Below are 20,621 nucleotides of genomic sequence, written 5' to 3' on the forward strand. Positions count from 1 at the left end.
ATAGACAAATGGACAACACCAAGAAATGGGCACAGAAATGACTTAAAACGATAAAATGACTGTGACCACACAGCTGCTTTTCATGGATATCTCCGTTATAGTAGTGAAGTATTATTAAACCACCAGTATCTGATAAGGACAACTTAATGTGCTCTAATCAATCAAACCATCTTATCCATATTTAAATTTCAATAAAATGCAGCTTTCATGCAGGTAAAAGGAGACATTTTGCATTTTTATCAGAACTAATCAGCTTTGTAAGCCTGTGAGCCATCAAGATCGTTTGAAACCTTTTGCCTTTGTCCCTCCACACAGGAGGGTGGGGTGGACTTTGAGCATTCAGAATACTATCTGTGCCTCCCAGTGCTCTGACAGAGCCCAGCTGAGGGTATAAAAGTCCCAAACTGAGGCTGAGAAATCAGTCTCGCCTGAGTACTCGCCAACCTCAAGGGAGAGAGCTTCAACGAACCCATCATGGGGGACTCAAAGCTCTGCCTTTTGCTGCTCCTCAGCACATCCGCCTTGGCTTGTGAGTAGTTCTTCGAAAACATTTCTTTGAAAATTGTTCATAGTTTAACAGTTTTTGTTTTCAATTTGGCATATGATCACTCACTCTTTTGCTGCAAATTATTCAATCACACATTTTCTAAATTAGAGAGTCTTTAAAAATAAAACATTTTATGAACATGAAATGTTACCCACCTATGTGTGGAGACATAATAATAAGAATAATAATCATGACCTACAACTTATGGAAAAGTGTCATTATGTTATATTTTATTTTATTTAACAGTCAACCTGATTCTTTTCAGCTGCATTAGAAGTACTAAAAAATTAATGATCTGACAATTTCTTAACAGTTGCACAAGATGAAGATCAGCCAACCTGTCTGCGTAAGTTACACCAGACGACTTGCTGTGATCATGCTCATGTTAATAAGTAATAATCTTACAGGAATCAATAAACTCCTTTTACATATGACATTTAACATTTCTTTAACATTGATTTTCTCCCCTAGTGGCCAAAAGGTACAAGACCCTCCACAAGTATGAATACCGATATGAAGCTGAATCTTTGAATGCCATAAACGGAGCCTCACAGCTCAAGAACGGACCCAAGGCCTCATGCACGGTATGAGAAAGATCTTCCACAATCATCTTTAGTCGTCTGATTTTTCTCCTCCTATGGTTCCCAGAAAATTTAATTAAAAAAATGTACCTTTTTTTGCAGGTTGAACTTGAAGTGCCTCAGACTTGTAGTTTCATCGTCCGCACCACTGGCTGTAGCCTGAGTGAGGTGGTCGACATGGACGCAGAGGGCAACCCTGTGTTCGGTCCCGCACCCAGCTCTGATGCCTTTGCTGCTGAGATGGAGAGGTACATTCAATGAAAAAATGCTCTTATGAAACTTTTATCATTTGCACAGATAGCTCATTTTAAATGTTACAAATTTTCTTTTAGATATCCCCTGAAGGTTGTGGTTGATGGTGTGTACGATGTGAAACTGTACCCTGAGGACGGTGAGACAACAACCATCCTGAACTTCAAGAGGGGTATCATCTCTGCCCTGGCTGTTCCTCTGCTGGAAGAAGACAAGAACAAGAACATGGTACATTGATGAACAAAGAAAATGAAAAATCTGCGTATCTTGCTGACACCTTCAAAGTAAACCCTGCTGATACTTACAGCTTGAAAGAAACTGCCTTCTAATATATATTTTTTCTCTAATCATCTGTTTCAGCCCACTATCCATGGCAAGTGCAAGACCTATTACTCTGTCAACGCAAGAGAGGACATTGCAACTGACATCAGCCTCAACAGGGATCTGTCAAGATGTGACAAATTTGTCCCCATGAGAGATCACACCAGCCCCCTGGCACTCATCTCTGGCATGGTAAGATATCCAAACCTCATTGTCTGTGGTAGCAACGTGAACATTTTGGACAAATCTTCAAAGGTTGATTAAAAAACTATTCCATGACAGCTTTTTACAATAGCCATCAGTCAAAATTTCCCTGTTGCACAGCAATGTTTGTGAAAGCAGAGCCTGACATTTTTGTAAATTATAAAAACACAGTTGAGTTGTTATTGCTATGTTTAAAATGCAAAAGTCAATGTTATGGAATGAAAATCCAAGCAAAACAAACTAAATGTACCGCAAAACATATTTCATTGATAATCTGGGCAGGTGCAGAGCAAACTCTGTAACTCTTCCATTTCAATTAATGCATTAATATGATTACTTGTCTATCTTCAGCACTACCCTCTTGCCCAGCTGGTCAGAAGTTCACAGAACTGCAACTACAAGTTTGACAATGAGAAGAAACACATGACCTCTGGGTCCTGCACTGAGAAACACATCCTCATTCCCTTCTCTCACAAGTAAGTCCAACCTTGTACTAGACCCTATCAAATGCTCTGTTATGTAAGTGTACATACCGCTATGCCGCTTGTGCAAGACATCTATAGATTTTGAACCGTGTTTCTTCCCACAGGGGAGAATATGGAGTTACCAATGTTGGAAAGCAAAGACTGACTCTGGTTCAGGTTTCTCCTCACAATGAAAGAGTCTTTGACCACAGTAAGGCTTGTTTTTATTTGTATTGTTTTGATTTTTTACTTGATTGCTCACTAAAGGGAACATTAACTCATTAAATGAATGTTGCTTGTGTATTGTAGATGAAAACATCAAGGGTCTTCACATGGAGGCTGTTGAGGACAAAAGTGTTGTCCAGGATAAAGTTGCATATCTGAACCTCCTGAGAGAACTGGCCACTCTGCCCGAGACCGAGGGTGAGAGGAGGGCCAACCTCTTCCACAAGCTTGTCACCATGGTCCGTGGAATGAAGACTGAAAGCCTGAGTCCCGTCATTCCCGAGGCTCTTGCCGTGTCTCGTGTCCTGACCTACCAGGTCCTGGCCCAGTGTGGAACCCCTGAGTGCAGCAGTGCCATCATGCAGATCCTCAGGACTTTTGACAGCTCTTCACTCGAGGTTGATGCCACTGTTTTTGCAATGGGACTCATGTCCAATCCCTCTGCCCTCCTGATCAATGACATGCTTGAGATGGCCAAATACAAGCCCAGCAAGCCAATCATGTATGCCCTGAGCAATGTTGTCAAGAGGTGAGTAAAGTTAACCACACTTGATTCCAGGTTAAATACCTGAATAGTATGTCAGCAGACATTTTACATCTTTGTGTAAAATAAGATACACATGCCTTGAATCCTAAATATCTCTTTTTCTTCAAACAGATTTTACAAAGCTGAAGGAAAACTGATGCCTGAGATTCACTCTGTTGCTGAGTTCATGGCTGCCCAGTTGGGTGACTGCTCTGGTGACAAGGACAACACTTTCATGACACTGAGGGTAGGTATCTCACCCAATAGCTCAAACTGGAAATGAATGACAAGATTAATAAGCAGACGTATAGGCAACTACTTTAAATATTTGAAAAAATACAATTACAGTAATATTTGTTCCAATAGGATATATATTGTGGTAAACTGCTTGGGTGTGCCTGGGTATGTTATAATAATGGACACTACCTGGGACACTTTTGATGCACAATGTAAAGTAAACCAGTCTTGGATTTGTCAGCACTGAATACTAATTTAGACCAGATTTTCAATAAAAATATTTCACGCTAATAAATACAACCAGCAGTAATTGGACTCAATCTATTAGCGGTAATTAAACCCAGATTAGGCAAAACACATTAATGTGAATTTTATTTTGGTTTTTTTTGTTTTTCTTTTCCTGTTTGATAGCTTGTTAATTTTTTTTGACAAGTCATTTTAAAAGGACAAGTACATGGTTGCAATGTAAGCCACAACATATATGTTCTTGTCGTGGTTAGACATCGTGGAGGTTTGTGCATTTGTGTACTTGTGCGTGGAGATAAAATACCCAAACTTAATACTCAAAGGTCCTTACTCAAAGTCAGAGATCCAGAATGATTGCCAATACCAAAACAACATTTAATCAGTTCATTAATGCTACATACATTGTAGCCTATTCATAGCACAAGGTGTAAGCTGGGTCAAGACTGACTTGATGTTCAGTTCAGAAGCAGGACAAGGTCCAGACTTTGACAAGCCTTGATATATAATATATATTTCAAACAACACTGCCTGAGCCAATGAGAAACAATTAAGTGGCAATGTACATTCAGTGGAAAGTACCATATATGATGCTAACAGAGAAAGAAACATTTGAAAGGTGGATAATGTAAGGCAGAGCGTTATAATTGAGAATTAGAAAACAAAATATCAAAACCTGGCCTGCACTGGATGACCTCCTAAAGTCTGTCTAAACTTAGGTTCTGCCCAGTGAAGAAAATGACTAATTTGTTTTGATTCTACAGGTTATTGGAAACATGGCTCCAGCTGTGGTAACAGCTAGTCCTGCACTCAGAGCTGCCGTGATCCAGTGTGTGAACCAACCTGCAGCTTCCCCTGCTGTGCAGCAGGCTGCCATTCAGGTCTACAGGCTGACTGCTGTCCCTCAGGAGGCAAGTTAAATTTTTTCAAAGGTTTCACACATTATTGAAATAAATTTACTATATGCTCATTTTATTGATCCTGTTTGGTCACAGGGCAGAGAGGTTCTCATGCAGGTGCTTTTGGACACTGCCAGCCCCATGCAAAAGCGTATTGCTGCATATCTGGTACTTATGAAGGACCCCCAGCCCACTGAACTGAACCAGCTGACTGATGCCTTGCCCAAGGAGCAGGACATACAAGTCAAGAGCTTTGTGATCTCCCACATTACCAACATTTTGTCCTCAACTGAGCCAGAGACCCAAGAGTAAGTGAAAACAGTTGTTTTAAAACATGGTGAGAAGGTGTCCTGATTTGGTCACCATCAGTTGTTTAACTGTAATATTTCTTTCTTTCTACAGCCTGAGACAGAAGATTGGTGATGCCCTGCAGGGTAATGAGATTGGGCCAATTATGGACCCAACCAAGTTCTCTCGCAACTACAAGATTGGATCTGTGGAGGGCAACATGATCTTTGAGGGTACCAGCTACCTGCCCAAGGAGGTCATGCTTGAAATGACTCTGAAGGCATTTGGCTATGACATTGATATGATGGAGGTAAACATTTTCAGCTGTTTTAATCAAAACTGTGCCTTGAGAATATTTTTCAGTGAGCTAAATTGTGACTATGAAAATTTTGTCACCATTACAGATTGGTATGGAGGGCAAAGGATTTGAGCCAACTGTCGATGCCCTGTTTGGAAAGAATGGATTCTTTCCCGACACTGCCCTGAAGACAATGTACTTTGTCTCTGACAACATGCCATTCAGAGTCAATGAGATCCTGCAGAACATGCTGCCCGCTCTGAGGAAGGATAGGATGAAGAGACAGGTGCTCAGACCAATCTGTTTTGTTCATATTAAACAGACTAAAAACTACTGTGATCAATGAAAGATCAACTTTTTCCTAAGAGAAATGTAATAGAGCATGTACATCTATGTTTAGGCCTCCCAGAACCTGATGAGGGACATTGGCCGCAACCTCAACAAACTGGTGAGGGAACTGAAGACAGCACAGTCTCCAGAGGCAATGGTTTATCTGAGACTTTTGGGAAATGAGCTGGGATATCTGAGGACCAATGAAATGGAGGAGATGGCCTACTCTGCTGCCATGATGATCGACAGCATGTTCAAGATGTTCCCAAATGACGTAAGAAAGTCATTAGCTGTTTTTAAAGAGAAAAGCCGATGATGAAACAAGGCATTCATTTAGAATTGTTCTATGTGTATTTTTATTTGCCACAGGTAATAAAGGCACTGTTGACCAAGGCTGACAACACAATCTTCGCCCACTACATCTTTATGGACAATGAATTCTTCCTGCCTACTGTCACTGGCGTGCCTCTCAGGATTGCACTGTCTGGTACTTTCACTCCTGGCATCAAGGGTGGACTTCAGATTGCCCGTGACATGGTATGTTATTTTGAAAATTCTTTACAAAAATGTGTTTTAAAGCCAACTAACTGTTTAGTTTTCGATTACACAGAATCAACCTAAGTCTATTTTGTTTCCACAGAGTGAAGTTACCTTCATGCCCTCTGCTGGCATTGAGTTTGTAACTCAGGTTGGCTCACACATCCCTGAATATGTGAACTCCGGATTAGAGATGCACACCAACATTTTCCACGAAAGTGGGCTCAGTGCCAAGATCTCCATGGGACGTGACAATGTCAAGTTGACCATTCCTGCGCCAATGAGTCCCACAAAGCTCATCAAAATGACGTAAGTCTGAGTAGAAAAAATATCATGTGACCTTAAGGACTTAACTGCAGAACACAGGTGACACTATCCCTTGTAATGTCGAAGGAAACAGTCAAAAGCTGCTTTGCGCCTGTCTTCGCACCTCTCATAGTGAAACAAGCAAGCTAGCTAACAAGAAGTATAAAGGGGAAACAAGAGAAAGCTAAAAGCTGATGTGTTTGTAGTTTTAAGTGCAACAATGTTTCTCTGTGTAATTGTGGCCTCATAAACAGTTATTTAGGGGATCTTATGTCTGTGAATGCAACAATTAAAACTTTTCAATATTCTAATTTTACTGTTGTTACATTTAAAATTTAGAAACACCTTGGTGGCAGTGACTGGATCAGAGGTGAAGACAATTTCCCCTATGGTGATGGATAAGGTTGACGCTCGTGAGTGCACTCCCGTCTTCGCTGGAATGACATATTGCACTGTCCTGCAATACACTGATGCTTTCTCTCAAGAGGCAGCCCCATACTTCCCCTTCACTGGAGACAGCAAGTAAGCAAAACTCAATTGTCTTTTTAACATAAATTACTATATCTACTTCATAATACACTACTACTTATTTGCTAATTAAATTAATTATCTAAATAGATTTGCTGTGGAGCTCCACCCCACTGGTGAAGTCACTGAATACACAGCCACTGTTGCCTATGAGCTCCTCAAGGAGGGAGAAGAGGGTCGACAGAAGGTTGACGCTGTGAAGTTTATTTTGAGGGCTGAAGGTAATTGAAATTGAAATTGAAAAACATTTCTGATTTATCACTAACTCAATTTGGAAATGATCTGAAGCTTAGTGGAGTTATGCAAGATTAACTGACTGGTTGGCCAACAACAGGTGTGGAGCCCACTGAAGCCAGAGCAATCATGAAATATAACAGAAGGAAGAACATCATCACAGCCGATATCCAGATCCCTGACTATGATGTGGAGGCTGGACTCAGGCTGGGTGTTGTTGATGGAAACACCAAGGGCAAAGGAACTCACTCTATCTCTCTTGACTTTATAAACAAGAACATCCCTCAGCTCTCCCTGGTTGGCCGTGCCAAGTAAGAAATCCACCGTAATTCCTCATGATATAACAGTAATGTCACCCTTGTACTTGAGATAATGCTAATTCTCTGTTATGCTGTTCAGTCTGAAGGCCATGAAGGAAGGTATGGTACAAGTCCAACTTCTTGTCCCCTCAATCAATGCTGATGCCACTGTCACAGCTAACCTGAAGCGTGATGAAGAATTGGAACTGGAGCTGAAGAGTGACATCAAGGTCATGGCTGCCACCTCCATGCAGAAAATCGCAATGAAATATGGTAATATAATTTAGCACTTTCCCTTTTTTCCAGAATATTACATAATAATTATTTTAATTGTTGCTTATATCTTTGACAGGTGCATATAAACCTGGGTTACATCCTTAACATTGCTACTCCCTTCATTGTCAGAATTGATGTTAAAATTGGAGAAAAAATATGGAGACCAAAATCACATGACACTGCAGCCATTTAAAGGCAATTTAGTTTCGGAGCCATTTAACAAGAAAGAATGGAGATCTTGATCACACTCATAAAAAAATATAAAATAGCTAAATTAATAGCTGATGTGTTTCCAGTAAGTTTACTCCAAGCTCTACTTTAACCTGGTGTTAAGAGGAGTATTTCATTATGTTTCAGAATTCAGTGTAATTATTTATTTTTGTCTTTTTACAGATGCCAGCACGATTGAGGTTGAGTTCAACTCTGATGTAAACACTGATACCACTAGCTTACCATATTCTGATATGGTTGAGAAGTATGGCAACGAACTTCTTGACGTGCAGGTGGGGCAGACCGACATGAAGGTCCGTCACATCTTCAAGAAGTTTGTGGAGGTATGAATCTTGGATTTAGTAATTAATCAAAGATATTATTTGGTAAAAATGTGAAGCAAGCATAAAACACTGATTGTCTTTTTTTCTTAGGCAGCAAACAACTACATGGAAAAGTATGGTGCTGATATCCCTTATATGCAGAACTTCAGAGTACCTGATATGCCTGAGATTTCCCTGCCAGAGACGCTGTTCCTGAATACGTAAGTGTGAATGACTCCATCATAAATGTTAAAAATATTTGAATATTTTTCCTAAATATTTATGCAGTTAACTTCTGTCTTTTCAACAGCAAGGCAAAGGCCGTCTACCACTTCAACAATGAGCGCTTCACCATTTCTATCCCTCTCCCTCTTGGAGGAAAGTCAACAGAAGAGCTTAACTTCCCACCAGCTTTGACTACACCTAATGTGTTTCTACCTGAGTTTGGACTAGAGATTGTCTCCATGGAGATTCCCATCCCAGAGCTTGTTGTACCTGAGAGCCTGACTCTGTCCATCCCTCTTTTTGGCAAAGCTGAAGTTTCCACTCTGATGAGGAGTAACCTATATGACATGGAGGCCTCAGTGGCTGCTGGCAAAGATGTTGTGGAGACACCAAGCTACTCAGCTAAGTTTGATGTGAAAGGAACCTCTCCACTTGACATCCTCTCAATAAAGATTGAAGGTATTTCATAGTAAATATCGTTCATGAATTTAGAACTTGCTATTGTAACATATCTGTTCTGTATATTGTATGAAAGCAATTGAATCTCTAAGTTTTGTCAAAAGGTAAACAAATTATATGCAACTATCATTAATCAATCATCTTTTTTTCTTTTGTGTTATCTTTAGGCTCCGGGATGTTGAGCATCACTGATTACATCAAGGCCAATTTAAAAAGCTCTTTGGTCCATAAATTCATTGAAGCCAGTGTGACTATTGTTGAGGATGCAACAATCACAGACAAAATCAATGTGAGATCAAGCAGCAAGATTGAAGCCACAAGCCCACTTGGTCTCAATATTGCACTGGAGCACACTGGTATGGCTGGAATCAACACTGAAGAAATCTCTGCTGATAGCAACTTTGATGGAATGTTCAAGGCTGGACCCATGTATGGCAAGACCATTTCGACCCAGTCACTCACCATCTCCCCATTCAGGCCAGAGGCAAAGATTGATTCTACTGTTCAGTTTGACTCCACCATTCTTCAGGCCAAGAACACAATTGCAGCAACTCTTGCCAATGGTGAATTCTCAGTTGTGTCTAACACCAATGTCTTTGAAGACATCTTGACACATGTTGCAGAGCTTTCCTTCAAAGACAGCAAGCTGTCACTGAAATGTGATGCAAACGCACTTGCTCTTGGTATGAAGATCCGCAACCAGGCTGAAGCTTCTGCTGGTGCCGGTGAAGTCATCATGAGAATGGAGACAAATGGAGACCATTCTGAAAATCGTGTTTACTCTCTGCTGACTGCCTCTCTTGATGTCAATGGTCTGGCTGTAAGCAGTGATGCCACGGTAAAGCTCCTTGACAATGAGGCTACTCACAAGGCTACGCTGAAAATGGACAAGGATGGTTTGGTCACAAGGGGAACAAACACCCTCAAGAGCCCCCTGGCCCTGGAAAACATCTTCAGTGCTGAGCTTGATGCTTCAAGGGCTACTCTATCCATTACTAACAACGCTGAAATGCTTCCCATCAAGGCTGATAATGTCAACACTCTGACCATTACTCTCTCTAGCCTTGACTTCAACTCAAAGGCTCAAGTCACCGCAAGTGAGTATGCCTCTTACACTCATGATATCACCATCGACCTGAAACCCTACACAGCTTCTGCAAATGTTAATAACAACCTGAAGCTTCTGGCGGCCAGCTTCATTAATGATGTCCAGCTGCAGGCAGAGCTGTACAAGATGGACTTGACTGGAAGCCTCAAAGCCATCTATGGTGAGGAAGAGATCAAGCACACATATCAGGTAAACTATGCTGATATGACTGCTAATGCAAAGTGCAGCACCACTGGAAAAGTCTTTGGAACTCACATGAGCCACAACACTGAGCTTGAAGTTGTCGGTCTTGCTGCCAGGATCACCAATGACGCACGCTTCAACTCACAGCCAATGCGCTTTGACCACACCATCCGCTGCAGTGTTGTTCCTTTTGATTTCAACCTTGATGCCATTTTCAATGCTGATGGAGACATGACCATGTATGGAAAGCACAGTGCCCAGCTCTATGGCAAGCTCCTCCTTAGAGCACAACCCCTTGCTTTTGCTAGCTCACATGAATGCAGAGCATCATTAACCCAGCAGCTAGATAATGGGTTTTCCCTTGAGACCACATTTGACAACAAGATGGATAATGTCTTGTCACTCCAAGAGCAGAAAACGACTTTTAGAATGAACTCTAAAGTGAACAAGCATGCCTTTAATCAAGACATTAGTGTTTACAACACTGCTGAGGAAACTGGCATTGAGGTTTCGGGCACCATTCTCACAAACATCCTCAACACAGACTCCACAGACAACCAGGAATTTGCCATGTCTGGCTTCGTCAAGTATGACAAGAACACTGAATATCATATAATTCAGTTCCCTCTAATTGAAAGTCTGCCTGTCCTCGTAGACAGCATCAAGAGCTTTGTTGTGCGTATTGCAGAGGCACTGCAAGACTACATCAACAATGAGGAAATGAGGGCTAAACTTGAGGCTCTTCCCCAGCATGTAAGTGACATTGTTTCACAACTTAATATAGACGGCAAGCTAATTCAGCTGAAGACGTATTTCAATGACTTTACCCAAGAATATGTCATCTCAATGGATGATGTGGAAGCCTCTTTGAGAAACCTGAAGGTTACTGTGGAGCAGCTGCTGGCTGATCTCACTGTTTATATCCAAAACTTTGCTGGTATGATGAAGGAGATTATTGTCAGTAGTACCCTGCCCGAAAACCTTATTCAGAAAATCCAGCAACAGCTGAATGCCTTGAATGAGGAGTATGACTTCAAGGGCATGGTTGTGTATGTGATTGATACCATAAGAGAGATGGTCCAACAGATTGACCTTGAAAAACTGAAGGGGAGTAGCATCGCATTCCTGCATGACATTGATATGAAATATGAAATTAAATCTCAACTGCAGGCAATCATGAGCGATATGAAAGAAATAATTGAGATGTTTGACATGCAGAAATTTACTGCTGAACTGAAGAGGTTCATTTCCTCTTTCAACTTTAAAAGTGACATTAAGAGACTATTCAGAAGGATTCCCACAGAAATCTTCAACGATATAACAGATTACATTATGGAAATGATTCAGGACCTTGATATCCTCGGTAAGATCAACACATTCTATGCCAAGATGAGAGAGTTGATTGTCAAGTTTGAGGCTGACAAAAAGGTTCAAGCTATCTTGGAAAATGCTGTGGAGCTCATCAAGCAGTTCAGAATTGAGGAAACCATTAGAGCTGTAACCAAGATGGTGAAGGATGCTGACTTTGTAAACAAATTCATGCAAGTCCTCCAGGGTGCTATCAACTACCTGAAAGCAAGTGAGGTCAAGGATATAATTCAAGATCTGAATATGTATATTGAAGCTATTCTGATTGAGCTGAGGACAATGGACTACAATGACTTTGTCACATCTGCCAATCGACTTATTGCTCAATACACAGTTTACGTGAATCAGATTATTAGGAATCTTGAAATCCCCCAGAAGCTTGAGGCAACAAGAGATTTCGTCAACCTCGTCTTATCGTCTGGTAGAGGCTTTATGGAACAACTGAGAGAAATCAAAGTTGCAGAAATAATTAAATCTGTAATGGATAACATTGACCAGCTTGTGTTTGACAACCTGAGGGGATTTGCTGAATTCATAAAACGGGAAATTACAAATTTTGATGTCAAAGCTGAGATTACCTCTTATCTGAAGTCTGTGAGCTCATTCTACAGGACAGTCATAAACATCACCACTTCTATATTCACCGATATGGTTAGGATGATTAAAAACATGGTACCTGACCAAAAAATTATCAGTGAGATTCAGCAAATCATTGCTGGGCTCACTACTGAACTTAAGAAAGCTGAGTGGAACACGCCATCCTTCGTCATTCCTTTCACTGATCTTGTTGTGCCTTCTACAAAGTTCCGCATGGATAGACTTGGACAGTTTGAAATCCCAACACAGCTGGACATCCCTGAATTCACTATCCTGGGCTTCCACACTGTGAAAGCCACCACAGTTTCATTTGATGACATTAAGCAGAGAATCTTCGAACTTATTGATTTCATTGCTAACTTTGAGCTCAAAATGCTTGATGTGGATGCTATCTTTGGAGACCTGACAATGAACTACCTTCCTTCCATGCCTGTGATAACCTTGCCAGAAATTACTCTTCCTGAGATCTCATTCCCTACCATCCCACAAGTTCCTGTAGAAAAGCTTGTTAAGTCTCTTCAGGTTCCTGAGATCAAGCTCCCAACCATTCCAAGTGAGATCATGCTCCCATGCTTTGGAAAACTCCATGGTGAGATCAGATTCAAGACTCCTATCTACACTGTAAAGACATCTGCTGAGTTCCAGAACTCTACTGAGACTGAAATGACACCTAAATTCACTGGATTCCTTACTTCCGAGGCCACATCTCCAAGTTTTGACATCCTTAATTACAAACTTGACTCCACTGTTCGTATTGCCATCCCAAAAATGAGCCGTGTTGTCATTTCAGAGACTCTTAATTTGAACCATCAAGCTCTTGGAGTTGAACATCAGGCATCTGTAACTCTGTATGGCCCATCAGCCCAGGCCGAAGCAAAAACGACAATTAAGGTTATCACTTCACCTTACACTGCTGACTTTGTGAATACAGCCTTTATCGCTATGGGAGGAGGAATGTCTGCCTCTCTTGAGACAACTTACACTCATTTAGTGGACCTCCCAGTTGTCAACATCAGAAATGAGGCCACTGTAACCCAGAAAACAATTGCTCGCCAAAATGGCTACACCCTCACTCTAGCAGTTGACAATTCAGGCAACGGCAAGTTTAATGATGAAGATGGCAACCACAAGAGCAACTTCCATTTGTCACTCACTCCCAGCATTGTCACTCTAACTTTCTCTGGTGATACAGACTCTACTGTCTTAAAGATGAAACAGCAAATTACTGCTGAATCTGGCACCCTTTCTTATTTCAAGTTTAATGTCCGCAATGAGGCAGAAGCACCAGTTATTAAGAACAGTCTTTTTGTAGCATCTGGACATGCCAACCTTTATGATATGAAGGTCGAGGTGAAAGCAAACCATGATACAGAATTGTATGGTGCAGTCAGTGGAGTCCTGTCCAATGGAATTAATATTTTAGCCCATCCTCTTGAGTTTGTCTTTGAATTCCAAAACAAAGGAAATGCCAAGGTCAACATTTTTGAAACTCTGACTGCTAAGATAGAGCTTCAGAACGATTACTCAGCCATCTTCAAGCCTGACAACCAACAGTTAAACACTGTCGCTCTGGCCCGTCTTAATCAGTACAAAATGTTCTACAACTTCACTGTTGACAATAATGAAAATGAGGCTGGTATCTTTGGTGCCATGGAAAGTGAGGTCAATCTTGACTTCCTGACATCCCCCATCAACATTCCTGAGATTGACCTGCCTTTTGTTGACTTCCGTACTCCAGCTATCAGTGATCTAAACTTGTATGAGCAGACTGCATTGAAGAACATTTTGACTACCACTGAGCAAACTGTGGATATGGATGCAAAGATTGTTTACCAGAAAAGCCGGGCTGCCCCCCTTGTTGACATGATGGGTCTGATCCAGATTCCCTCTGTGGGTAACCTGATTACAGAGCTGTCCTTCAAGTCTGCCATCATTAATCTGAATGTCAATGCTGGACTGTATGCTGAGGATGATCTTGTCTTCCGTTTTGGAGCTACCACAGCCTCTGTGTTTGAGGCTCTAAAAGCCAAACTTGATGGCACCACCAGTCTGACCACCAAGAGAGGAATCAAGTTGGCCAATTCCCTGTCCCTTGAAAATCATCACATTGAAGGCACTCATGGCAGCACCATCACTGTGAGTACTGAGACTTTTGAAACAACAGTCTCTGTGGCTACTGTTGCAAAGATTGCCCTGCCCATATTCAACCTGGAAGCAAACCAAAATCTGGTTGCAGACACTAAAACCAAAGCAAATGCTGTGTCCACCTTGAGTATGAAAAGTGATTTCAACATCCCTGTGATCAACGCTGTTGGAAAGACCCAGGCAGACCACAGTCTGAAGCTGGAGGGAACCTTTGAGTATATTTCCATGGAGGCATCCACTAGGGCAAATATGGATGGCACTATGCTTGAAGATTATCTAGTTGTGGGAGTCCTGGATAATGAGGTTAATCTGTATCTGAATAATGATGGCCTACGCTCCTCCTCCAAAGTTATTGGAGATGCCAAACTTAACTATGGCACCACCAAAGTCATTGGCATGGATGTAAATGAGAATCTTGCTGTTGAAGCCTCCCTGAGCCGTGTGTATGCAGTGCTGAAGTATACTGGCAACAATGAGGCAAACTTGTTCAATTTCAACACCAACGGGAAACATGTTGCCCAGGCAACAATTGATCTTGCACCAACCTCTTCCTTGACTGCTGATATTGAGATTGACATTTCTCAGCCAAGCAGCCTGGGTGACTTCACCATCTTTGAGAAAACGGTTGCTGAAGTGACAGCCAACAAACAGAAGATGTCTACCAATGTCAAGTTTGCAAGCCCTCTGTACACCACAGACCTGGCAACTGAAGTGGATGGCAGAGCTCCTGTCTTCAAAGTCACCTTTAGGTCCTCAGCCACTTCTGTCATTGTGCTCTTAGACTATGAGATGGATGGTGGGTTGATGAAATTTCTTGAACATTTTTATCTCTTCTATGTTGCAAGTATTATTGAGCACTAAATATTGCAAAAATATTTCTTTCAATAGCTTCTACAACTGCAAACTTTGAGAATGACGCTCTGAACGTGATTAGCAAGGTTGTCCTGACACATGCTGAACTGACCATGGATGTCAATCATGTCATTACCCAAGCCTTGAGGTAACATTCTGTGTTTGTTTTAAAATATATTTAAATAATGTCTTGTGACATTCAGTGTTTACAATTAACACCTTTTCTTAACATTTTAGGAGAAAGCGCCAGGCTGTTGACAGGTAAACATGCAACCTAAATTAGATTGCGTCCTATCAAATATCAGGTCAAGAATTAATTTCTTTATTTGAAATGCTTTCTTTCTCTTTCAGCTCCTCTCATCATACTCTGAATGTGGACATCACCAGTCCTACTTTCACTGATGTCAACCTTCGTTATGCTGCCCGCAGAGATGCTATCAGTGCCTCAGTATCTACCCCGTCCACTGGCTTTCTGGGCTTTCAGGTTAATGGCAGAGTTCCATCTCAGATGAGTGCAAGGGTCTATGGCCGTTATCCTGTGAGTATATTTAACATGACCTTTTTGATACAATACAAACTAAATACTAAAATCAAAATATAGCAAAAATAATATTTTATTTTCTTCTTTTCAACAGAATGCCCCAGATGTTGATGTTGACATGTTGGTCATCAGATCATCTTCTAAGGATGCTGATAAGATTAACCTACAGATTATCTACAACATGGACGTACCCAAATTAATGCTGTCTGAAGTCAAGACAAGACTGCCTTCTATCATAAATGCATTCACAGTGTTTGCTGACAAATACCAGATCACAGGGAACATGGTGGAGTTGAGGAACACTGTTGTTGACCGCATCAATGAGGCCTATAACACTGCAATCAACTATGATGTTCAAATGAGCGAGCTGTCAATCTTTTTCAGGAACATCATTGTCCAGTACCAGAAGACTGTCCAGGTCTTCCTGGATGCTGTTATCAAGGTCTTGAGGGAGACCCAGTTCAAACTGCCTGGGTCTGATGAGGTGACCACTCTCCCTGAGGTTCTAAAAAAGCTGACCAGCAGCATTGCTGCTCTCCTAGATATGACCATCCAGAGTATTTATGAGAACATGGAGGTCTACTATAATTTCTTTGTTGATAAGATCAGCAGTATTAAATTACGAATGCCAGTTGGTGACGCAATCACTGGAAACCAGATTTTGGATCAGGTCAAAACAGCTTTCAAGAATATCTTCAATGAACTTGTAGACTTTGTGAAAAATATGGAGAGTCTTGATACAATGTTAGTGAAGATAGGTGAGACCCTGCAGGCTGTTGTTGAGAAATCTCAGGAGTTTGTGGACTCTGTCAAGTCTGACTATTTAGATGAAGTTTTCATCAACATCAACGTCCTCTATCGTAACCTTATCACAGTTCTAAAGAATGCTGTTGACAAGATCTCTGCCTTAAATATGGAGGAGTTCAACAATCAATTTGAGAAAGTTATGGACATGTTCATTTATGTAGTGGACCAGTTCAGACAGACTGTTTATGATTTCCTGCAGAACGCTTCAGCTGAGGCTCAAACCTACATGAAAGTTTATGAAGGAAGGCTTCAGATTGACCTTCCATTTCCATTCCAACAGTGAGGACCCCTACAGACTGAGTCCTAAGTCCATATAAAACACTACCATCTGTTTAAAACGCATGCTTGGAAGGAATATGGACAATTAGCTCTTTAACCATATTTATAACAATGAGTTTAACAAAAATACCTGTCATACATGCTTTACTGTGTACAAATATTGAAAATGTGAAGTTTTACTGGAACTCTTCCTGCAAAGAGTGAAAAGTGCCAATAAAAGACATGCAATCTGTAAATGTCTGATGTCCTGTTTCATGATGGTTTTTGTACATTACATTCAAATTGTACATAAATAAGAGCAACTCATATAAAATTGCTCATCATCATAGTTGTTTAGAGTCATGATTACATATTTCTTGTTACTTTTTAGATAACTGAGGATCTGTGGAATCGACTGTGCCTTTAAACATCTTGGAAAATCCCAGAAAATTATGTCATGGCTTTAGAAACTTTTGATTGGCTAATTCCCATCATTTGAGTCAACTGGAGATGTCCCTGTGGTTGTATTTTAAGACCTACCTTCAAACTCACTGTCTGTTTGCTTCACATCAAGAGAAAATCAAAGAAAAATTCAGAAAAAATTGTGGACCTCCACAAGTCTCCTTCATCCTTATGGGAGCAATTTCTGAACACCTGAAGGTACATCATTAATGTGCACAAACAATAATGCGCAAGTATAAACACCATTGGACCATACCCCTGTCATACCACTTGGAGGGGAGTTGTGTTTTGTCTCCTAGAGCTAAAAGTGCTGAGGTAGTGCAAATTAATCCCAGAAAAACAGCAAAGGACCTCAGGAAGAAGCTGGAGGAAACAGGTAACTATCTATTATCCAGGACTAAAATGAGTCCTATATGAACATAATCTGAAAGGCTGCTCAGCAAGGAAGAAGCCACTACTCCAAAACCTCCAAGAAAAAGCCAGAATGACATTTCACTTTTTCTTAACATTAAGTAGTGATCCTAACTGACCTAGGACAGGGAATGTTTACTAGGATCAAATGTCAGGAATTGTGAAAAACCAAAAAAAATTTGTCCATGAAGATTTTCATTCATCCAGGTTGTGGTACTTCCTGATGGATCAGTTGCCTTTGAAAGCACTTAGAAGTTTAAATGTATTAGGCAAAGGTGTATGTAAACTTGTGACTTCAGTTAAAAAAACCCTCTTGGATTAGCTGGAAAATGCATTGTCACAAAGCAGAGAACAGAGCTGTTTTTCTGAGCTCATGAAAAATTTACTTTTTAGAGATATGTGGTTCTCACATGCTACAAACATATGATGATCTTATAGAACATGATGCATTGCTATAGATTAAACTACCCAACGTTATAGAAAGTTGTTCAAATGTAGCATAACCTTAAATATCTACAGCAGTAAAATGCAACATACACATTAATTAAGCAGTAAAATTGATCCAAAAGGATCATATGTAATAGTAAACGCTGACAGGGACCATTTTACTGCAGAATAAGTAGTTTGCTGAAAATACATACTTTTACTTCAGTGAGGTTTTGAATACAGGACTTTTTCTTGTGGAGTACTTTCACAGTGTTGTGTGAGTACTTTGACTTAAGTAAAGTTAGTGAATACTTCTTCCACCACTGACAAAATATTATATCACACAGGAAAAGAATTACTACAAATCCAGAAAAGACAATGCAACAAAACTGCCTATAATAGCAACTATGTAATCTATGTACATGCAAACAGGCCAGTAAGCTACCAGCTACTCAAAGGGCAAACAACTAGAAAATGCATTCAGGACTTAGCAATATTTAGGACCCTGACACACCAAACTGACCTTAAACAACTTGGCCAGTCCAGATGGCCATAATTTGCATCGCCTCTCCTTGCCTCACAAAGAATTGAGCTGACAGACCAACATGCACAAACTGTGTATGTTTTGAACCAGTGTCAGAAGAACTAGCCAGTAGCCTGTCTGAGTACCTGTAGTATGATAAAAAGTTACAACTGGCCATGAAAAGCATCTTTGTACTTAAGACAGCTCCTATGATAAACATTTCTTCAGGGTAGAGAATGGGGCAGAGGACCATCATGTAGCTTAACGATTTCTTAGGATGGGGAGAAAATTCCTGCAGGCAGACTGAGGTCCTGAGCCTTCTCCAAATATTGAGTAACAGGAACTTACTAATGAACTGCTACAACTTCTGGGATTATGTTTGTAGTTGATCTCAGAAAAACACCAGCAACAACAACAAAACAAGCATGGCTTTTGAATATAATAGAAACCCTGGAAGAGTTGGAAGGTTTGCTATGCGGTAGGAATTAACAGGTCAAGTACATAAGGGGATAACTATACTATATACACAATTTCAGATAAAATTGTTGATGAGTCCAAACTGACTGAGGGGATCACCAAAGTCATTATTAGCACTCGCCCTCCAGGCACTATGGATATCTGTCAAAGATTTTCCAAAAAATCCATAGTTGTTAAGTAATCCAATCATTGTTAAGACATTACCAATTTTGAACCCAGCTGGTTTAAAAGACACTGTACATACGTTAATGAAAACAATTAAAATGTTACTGCTACAGAAGTAACCTATGTCCACAATTTAACTTTAACTTAGCTTTTCTAGACTTCTCTCTCTCTCTCTCGACACAGATTTACATAAGGGAAGCCAGTGCACTCCGTTATGATCAGAGGATCCAATCATGGGGACAGTGACTACTTGAACTTTTTTTATGCAGTGTATAACAAGTTACACATCACAGACTGAAACATATTAACACCTCATGCATCATTATCATTGATAAATAACAGATAAAAACCATTTGGGAGGTATTTATCTGAATTAAAGGCATGTCACGTGACAGCCACTGTATCTCTAACCAGGTATTCTCTCAGTTCACTCTTGGGTGTCCTGTTTGGATTGAAAACTGATCTACATCTTTGAATCAGCTTCATTAATCATTTAATTATACAGTACATTGTGTGTGTGTGTCAGTTTGTTGTGTTTGTTTACAAGAAAAGTTCACATGGAACGTTTTCTGTAGCCTGTTGCCCTTCCAGGATAGACCAAGCAAACACAGATCAATGACCACAAATTTTATTGCCATCTACTGGTGTAAATGTGGAGTGGCCAAACCAAGTGGTTTTATATATGGGCTCATATCAGAAACTCATACAGTTGGACATGATACGCCTTCTTAGATCAGATGTTGACAGCTTTCACAACAACCAGGTTAGTAGGAAAAAAATCATATCTTCGAGTAGTCAGAGCAGATAATTGAGACTTGTTGGTGAGAGATGTAGGTTTGTGTGTTTGAATACACAGACTGAGGAGTAAATTGTTTTTAGTTATTATTTATATCCAGTTTTACATTCAAAAATTCAGCCAATCTACTTCATAATGTTTGGGTGGAGTTTAATCATCTTAGACTGGAAACAAGCAACCCAGCAACTGTCAGCACAGTCAGTCATTCAGTCACTCATTGATGCACAGAAGTACATGACATCACTTTTTCCCAACTGAGCTCTGCCCACTTCAAAACAATACGAAAGGTGCAGACAAAAAAAACTTACAATTTTTTTCTTGTGCAGTAACCAAAACGGTGCAGGACCCCAGTAACTAAAGGCCTTTAAACCATTTCAAAGATCCCTTTTTTTTTTTTTTACAATGCAATTAAAATAACTTATATCTTTCGAAAAGTATTAAACCATGTCTCAGTTTTGTCCTGCCTAAGATTTGGGTCATATTTTGTAAATAATTGGCGTCTCTGGATAAGTTTTGCCTCAAGGCGATTTCACTATGCCTCTAATAATCTTATGATAAGAGTATTTCTGTCTAACAAAGATTATCAGTTCAAAGAATGTAAAACCTAGCTTCATGCATGTAACATCATGCCTACACCACGGACAGAGACTGTAGTCCAATGCTCCTTCGACAAGAGCTTGATAACAAACT

General features: G+C 40.4%; 1 protein-coding gene across 1 annotated transcript; it reads left to right on the forward strand.

Moving 5' to 3' along the window:
* Window positions 1-474: 474 nt before the first annotated feature.
* apobb.1 (apolipoprotein Bb, tandem duplicate 1) lies at window positions 475-16,696 on the forward strand. Its single transcript, XM_041959032.1, has 29 exons — window positions 475-529; window positions 861-893; window positions 1,019-1,131; window positions 1,231-1,376; window positions 1,461-1,608; window positions 1,741-1,893; window positions 2,257-2,381; window positions 2,495-2,580; window positions 2,679-3,123; window positions 3,253-3,367; window positions 4,365-4,511; window positions 4,596-4,807; window positions 4,902-5,097; window positions 5,192-5,371; window positions 5,486-5,689; window positions 5,785-5,952; window positions 6,056-6,261; window positions 6,598-6,780; window positions 6,877-7,007; window positions 7,121-7,331; window positions 7,420-7,592; window positions 7,989-8,149; window positions 8,240-8,349; window positions 8,439-8,812; window positions 8,980-15,009; window positions 15,102-15,213; window positions 15,303-15,326; window positions 15,417-15,603; window positions 15,701-16,696. Exons 1-29 carry the CDS (start codon window positions 475-477, stop codon window positions 16,694-16,696), a joined length of 11,424 nt encoding a protein of 3,807 aa, XP_041814966.1.
* The last annotated feature ends 3,925 nt before the right edge of the window (window positions 16,697-20,621 follow it).

Source organism: Chelmon rostratus, chromosome 18 (genome assembly GCF_017976325.1).
Source record: "Chelmon rostratus isolate fCheRos1 chromosome 18, fCheRos1.pri, whole genome shotgun sequence".
Taxonomy (NCBI): Eukaryota; Metazoa; Chordata; class Actinopteri; order Chaetodontiformes; family Chaetodontidae; genus Chelmon; species Chelmon rostratus.